Raw genomic sequence first — 6,894 nt, forward strand, 5'->3', positions numbered from 1 at the left:
TATTAGTATTGATCAGACATAAATCTTCTATATGGCCATGGAACTTCATTGTTTGAAACTATTCATGAATAGCAAGAAGTCTAACTTAAAATGCCTAATGTTGAGGCTCCTGAAGGAGCATTCCCTCATATGTTGTCTCTTTTCAAACGTACACATTGAACGTAGTATTTTCTTCTCATGTTTTCAAACTCTGAAACTTTTTCTCATGATATTTCATCATGTTGCATCCAATAAAAAAATTCAAGAAAACAATTAAGAAACTAAAATAAGGCCAGCCAAAGAGGTTCTTATCATTATTAATTATTAATAAAAGACTTTTACTGAGTCTGTCAGGCAGTGATTTCGAGATCTGTTCTACTTTTGAAACTCTAAGACAGTGTAGAAGTAATCAATATAGAAAGCTCGAAAATGAGGGAAACCAGCAGAGAGACCAAGCTGTTTGAATTCATCTTGTGTCCTATGCTTACCCTTGGCCCTGTAAATTGTCATCACAAAAATGTCACCTTCCAGGAGTGCCCGAGTCCTATGACTATCATCTGATTCCTTGGGCAACACTGGCTCGCATGCTATCAATTTCCCTCCCACAGGAAGTGCCTTGTAGCAGTTCTCCATTATCGCCTTACATTCATCATCTGTCCATGTTGTCAACACCCACTGCACCACCCATTGCCAAATTTGGTCAAATTAATGCTTTTGACACTATTCATGGAATGACATTAATTCATAAATATATATATTATACTGAATAAGCATTACAACCCAAGATTTGAATCCTGGACTTGGTGCCCACATGCTTATAACTCGCACTAAATCTTACCACTGACCTTGGCATATATTCAAATATCTTATTTTTGAGTAATTTTAAACATCAAAATATTAAAAATATATATATGTGTAGTATGAATTCATTTTACAAGATAATCCTAAAGTCACCGTAAGCTTGGATTGGATCACCCAATGCCCTAGAATTAATGTCAATGTGAATGCCCTATATAGTATGAATTCATTTTAAAGAGAGCTTTAAAGCTACCCTAGAATTAATGGACCACCCAATGCCCTGCCAACAGTGACGTAAGTAATGTCAATGTGTCAATAAAAAAGCAGATGATGAACAAAACGACAACTCAGAGGCCCCAGACTGAAACCTAACTCCAATTCAAAATTTTATTTTAATGTGGTTTCAAGTTCCGAGATGACCCAATTGGTTGGAAATCTTGTGGTGCTACCGCAACGCAAAGATCATGGGTACAGCAAGGATATAGGTTAAATGACAAATTTCTCACTATAATATTAGAACTTGTCATTGGTTTCTACAAATTAAAATTTGTCATTGAATGATTCTTAATATTTGTATTGGGACTAAAGTAAAATTATCACTATCTTTCAATTCAATATTTGAAATGTTACTTTATGTTTGTTTAATTGAATTTTAATTGAATTTTGATATCCAATTTTAATTTTGAATAATTTGAAGACCAAATTTAGTATTTATTATAATATTTAACAATAACAAAATTATGTTCATTTATTATTTTTTAATATTCTTATAAATCATTTTTTGTTAAAATAAGATATTCAAAATAACTTTTTTTTTCAAATAAACTTCAAATTGTGCTAAATCTGAATAGTAAATTTTAATTTAAAAAACAAAGTTGGTGGCAGAATTGAAACAAATTTCTACAATGGCAAATTTGTCCATAATTTCAAAGTAAAATGGCAAATTTACCTATTCTTAACCCAAGAATAAATGTACTAAATTCACAAAATTTAGCAGATTAAATATATAACGAAGTTAAATTTTTTATTACATTAACTACAAAAGCAAAAGTTCCATATCCAAACAATGAGTTTAATTAAAAAGTAATTAATTATGAATAATCCTTTTATATACTGTAAATAAAGTAAAAAAATACAATTTTATATATTATTGGAACAAATTATGACATAAATTTATCATTTATTTAATATTTATCATTTAAATGTTAATGTCACATCGGTTCACATGTCAAAAAGATAACTTCTCTAAAACTATTACTTTCTTTATTTGTGTCACTATACTATTTTAGAAAACATGATTCGTAATTGTAAAAATCAAAGAAAAAGATTAGGTGAAATATATGAAATTCACCTTCATGAAGATTGCATCAGCCGCTGGAATTGACTCAAACATGTCACCCCCAACGTGAGTCACGCCTACAATCAATCAACACTTTAACAACCACGCACCCTTGAATTAATAAAAACAATACCCAACCATTTCTTTTAATTATTTTAATAAAAATAGATTAATATCATATCTTAAACAAATTTCAAATTATTTTAATAACAGTTTTTAAAAATTAAATTAAATTATGCTATCATGTAATGTAATTTAATTAATTTTAGTTTTTATATTTTCAAATTATAAAATTTTAATTAAGATAATTTTTTGATATATTGGTTTTAAATTACCGAGTAATTATCTCTTTAAATGATAGCGAAGGTGAAAGTAAAATTGAATAGTGAGCAAGGAAGATAAAAAATCTAACCCGGAATACTAGGTGCTCTGGCAACGACCTCAGGCAAATCAAAGTTGATTCCCTCAACATGGGGATATTTCTGCAAAATCATTCGGAGGCAATCCCCCGCGCTGCCTCCCACATCAACTAATCTCTTCACTCCTTTCAACCCATCATAGCCGTCCAATATTGCTCTCATGAATGGCACTGAAACTCCCGACATCGCCTTTTGCATCAGCCCGTTCATTTCGGGTTTCTTCCCATAGTAACTATAAGCTCCCTCCCCATTCGCCTTCACGAATGGCTCCGATGTCGGATTCAGCACTGCTTCGTGCACCAATGGCCACGCTCTCATCAAAGCATCCTAATACATTTATTCCACTCAATTACTTTTCTTATTTCATGTAAAAACCCATAGCTCTACTCTTCTACACATGACGGTTTCACTGTAAATCAATCAAATGAAGGAGAGATCTAGGGAGAATCTGTGGTTGAAAGTGAAAAAGTGGGATAGGCCTACCTGGTGGTGCTGGAGGACATATGGTGCATAGGGTAGACCCTCAGCGTCTGTTACGAGTGTTTTTCCGATGTCAGTGAGGGAGTATTTTCTCTCAGGGGAGTGGGAGTCATCACCGCTGTAATTAAGGTGTTCATCGAAAACGCCGTAGCTGGTGAGCATACGGAGGATACGCTGGAGGTTTTCAGGGTCTCCGCCGCCGGAAGGGAGTACCCGTGAGAGAATCTGGTCGACGGAGAGTGGGGTGTTGGCGCCTCCTTGCCAGATAGCATCGGGTACGTTGAGGCGGACGATGGCGTTGAGAGACATGGGGACGCTTATCATGTTGGCCAGCTCCATAATGGCTAGCCTAGCTCTGTTACTGCTCTCCGCTGTCTGGACGTCACCCATTATAGGGGCTTCAATATCTGATCTTCGATCTCTCGCTGCGCTGGTTCGATGAGGTTGAATTGAAGTTTCAGTGGGTAGGAGATTTGAGATTTGATTGCTGTGGTGGAGAAAAATTAATAATATCGCAACTTTTTCAGTTTTCTTTTGTTTCTAAAATTGGTAATTTCTTTTACATTCAAGGTTGAACTTTTTTTATTTAAGTTAGTGGCTTTTAAGTTGGTAATTGTCTCTATATTGGAGTAATTTTTTTTTATTCAAGGTAGTCTTTGATATTTCCATAAAAACCATAAGGTTCAAGTTTTAATGTGGAAATAATTGTCAAGTTTAAGCCTCAATATAAGGACAATTGTCAAGTTTAACAATTAATTTGGACAAAAAAAAGTTTAAGCCTACTGTGAAAACAATTGCCTAGTTCAAACCCAATGTGAGAACAATTACTAAGTACAATGCCTAACTTGGGCAAAAAAAAGAAAAATAGTTCAAGTTCTAATGTGAGAATAGTTGCTAATTTTAGCTCTAAATAGTGATTTAATTCAAATAGTAATAGGGTAAAGTATAGAATTAGTCATTCAACTATTAGCGTATTTCTGTTTTGGTCACCAAACTATAAAAATTTTCAATTTCATCATTAACATTTTAAATTGCTTTTGTTTTGGTCACTCTCTATTAAATAGTTAATGGATGACATGACCTTTTTTTCTAACTAGTATAATAATAGCACATTTAATCCTCAAAACTTACGTATTCTGTCAATTTGTTGATTAGTGTCGTTTAGCCACTATCACTTGGTGCAATAATCTGTTGCTCCATGGTCTTTCGGTTTCAGTTGTAGGCCCCGAGGGAGAGAGTCAGTTTGGCAGTAAAGTTGAGCTTAAGCCATGGTGTTTTTGGAAAAAGCAATAGTCCACACACTCTATAATCAATGGTAAACATGTTGATGTCTTCTAAGACCTCAAGATTGCTAAATTCAATGGCAAAAACAAACCCATCTTCAAGTACTATGTTGTTTGTTGTTTGCAATAAAGAAGTTATTTTCTTGTTGGGGATCTAACGAAAGAAACTTATAATAAACTGGTTTCAAGTGTCACAAGGCTAGAACTTTAGTTTGGCAAACCGCGTGGCCTTAAGCGATTTCTTTACTTCAAATCCACCTAAGTCAGCCTTACTCTCAAAAATTAGAATTCAAAAAGGAATTTCTCCAAGGAACCAAAATAAATCGGAAGCAACTAAAACAGATAAAGGGACTTGAATCGAACAGAAAAGTCATAAGAAAATAATAGCACACAAAGTTTTTGAGTAAATGCTCTCAAATGTATTTTCTTACTTTGAATGGAAAACAAGGGATAAAGTGATTATAAATGAGGGGGAATACCTCTGTTTTAGTTGAGGTCCCTTAAACCCAGTGGTACAGATTGAATTACATCGACAATTGTGTTGGATGTGGTGCCCTAAGTGTAGTATATTTGTTTGTATACTCGTAATTTTTTCCAAATTACTTTAATAAAATTATTCATGAATTACATTAATACCCTTTGTATGTTGTCCTCAATGGTTTTTGCATGCAAAGCAAAATGGAAGCAAATATTAGCTCACTAGTTGTCTAATGTTTAACTAATACTCGCGGTATTACGTGGTCAAATCGTAATAAAAAAGACAACTTATATTAGTAGACGAACCTAAACATGTCCTTAGTATAATCGAAAATGAGCAAACCTATAACACCCCTTGCCTGACCCCATCACCGGGTCCAAGCTACAGGATGCCACATTCGTTGCTAGAGCAACTACAATCAAATATACCGTAAATAAATCAATCAAACATACAAACATATCATAAACACATTCTTATTATGATATGTAATTAAATTCGAGCCTTAATCGAGCTTACGAAAGCTCATTTGTTAACCCGAGCATAAAATATGACCAAACTGTAAAGTTTTAAAATTCCAGGGCCAATGTCGTGACGTCACTTCCTCCACATCATGACGTCTATAGTTTTTCACATCTCAATTTCAGACCACTCGACATCGCAATGTCGCATACTGTTGGTCGATGTTACGACGAGGAAGATTGCTCGTTGGTACATGGACTCTGTTTTTGGTAAATTTTGAGTCATTTGGTACCTATTTCATGAAATTTTGGGACCAAATTGAATAAATATAAATTTGTCATGAAATTTTGGTAGGGATAGAAAATAGAAGTTCCCTAATAGATATATGTGAAGTCGGGTTTTAATTCGAATATCGAGATTGAAAGTTATGATTGTCTCATGTTTAAGGACTAAATTGAATAGATTGCAAAATATGTGTGACTTTTTAATTGATGTTTAATTGAGATGGATTTTAATATTGTGTATCATTTAATTATTATTAGCTAAAGACGACGCAGGGCTATTGAAAGGGAAAGGAAAGGCGAGAGTCGACGGCGAGTAACTCGAGTCTTTGATTTGTATTTCTATTATTCAAATCACTATAATTGTTACATATTTATACTGTTTTGCATAATATGATATTGGTGTGAGCTGAAATGATTATTTGAATTGAATTGTTATGATTAAGATTGATTATCGAAATAGAGGACTAAATTGAATAGAATTGAAAACAGTGTAATTAGATGAAAATATGAAATTGACTTTGAATTAGGATGGAATATATTTTTTTATGTGATAAATTGATGAATTGAATTGTTAATTGGAGATGATGAAGTGTAATTTTTATTATTTGATGAATTGAATAATTGGTTACCCTATTAACTGTTCGAGCAAATTTGGATATAGTTGGCATGCCATAGGATAAAGTGAGTACGAGTTACTCCGGCTATATGTCAATAAATGCTAGGTGCATTCTTCTTCGAACGTCCGGATAAGTGCATGGCACAACTTATATTTCGATTATATCGATGAGCGTTGGACGTAATCTATTTACTTCGGATTGCACTGGGTGCCAAATTTATATATTGGTTAGGATGTGTAAATTCGTTTGAGTCTGAGTCATGTTAATAGGGATATAAAGTGTGAATTAGTTAATTAATATTGGAAATGACTAAATGTTACAAAGTTGTACCACAAATACTTATTTATGATATTTGATTAACAATAGCATGTGAAAGACCATGCAAACCGGTTAACGAGACTAAGGGTCGATATGGTAAGATAAGGAATGATTGATTTGATTCGAAATTGAAATATGAATATGGTGGTATATGTCAAATTGAGTAGGAATATGAATATTGATGATGTTGGTATGGTATTATCATCTAGCTTAATAGTGAAGTATTACATAATTGATTCATTTGGCATAATTAGTATGTTTGTGGCTTGTTATAAAGATATGTGTTTTCTAGATTAACATGATTTGCATATGAAATGATATTGTATATGAATTGGTTGATATTTAAATTTGAAATTGATTTCCTTTCACACTTAGCCTTAGAGGCAGACTTAGAGAAACTTTTCCTTATCATTGCCTTCTTATAGTTCACGAAAGTAATC

The 6,894-nt window shown here is 33.2% G+C and overlaps 1 protein-coding gene across 1 annotated transcript; it reads right to left on the bottom strand.

The window, feature by feature from the left end:
- Nucleotides 1-266: 266 nt before the first annotated feature.
- LOC107899503 (nicotinate N-methyltransferase 1) lies at nt 267-3,832 on the bottom strand. The gene is made up of 4 exons (XM_016825230.2): nt 3,019-3,832; nt 2,529-2,862; nt 2,129-2,193; nt 267-654 (listed from the first exon to the last, which is right to left on the bottom strand). Exons 1-4 carry the CDS (start codon nt 3,403-3,405, stop codon nt 355-357), a joined length of 1,086 nt encoding a protein of 361 aa, XP_016680719.1. The 5' UTR covers nt 3,406-3,832; the 3' UTR covers nt 267-354.
- Between the last annotated feature and the right edge of the window lie 3,062 nt (nt 3,833-6,894).

This window comes from Gossypium hirsutum, chromosome D04, assembly GCF_007990345.1.
Source record: "Gossypium hirsutum isolate 1008001.06 chromosome D04, Gossypium_hirsutum_v2.1, whole genome shotgun sequence".
Lineage (NCBI taxonomy): Eukaryota > Viridiplantae > Streptophyta > Magnoliopsida > Malvales > Malvaceae > Gossypium > Gossypium hirsutum.

Bases quoted from the DNA above. Each gene is read 5' to 3' on its own strand.
- LOC107899503 (XM_016825230.2), bottom strand. From the start codon at position 3,405: ATGGGTGACGTCCAGACAGCGGAGAGCAGTAACAGAGCTAGGCTAGCC. The intron at 2,194-2,528 runs GTTAGATTTTTT...GATTGATTGTAG, and splicing joins CAGAGCACCTAGTATTCCGG to GCGTGACTCACGTTGGGGGT. The intron at 655-2,128 runs GTGAATTTCATA...TGGGTGGTGCAG, and splicing joins CTGATGCAATCTTCATGAAG to TGGGTGTTGACAACATGGAC.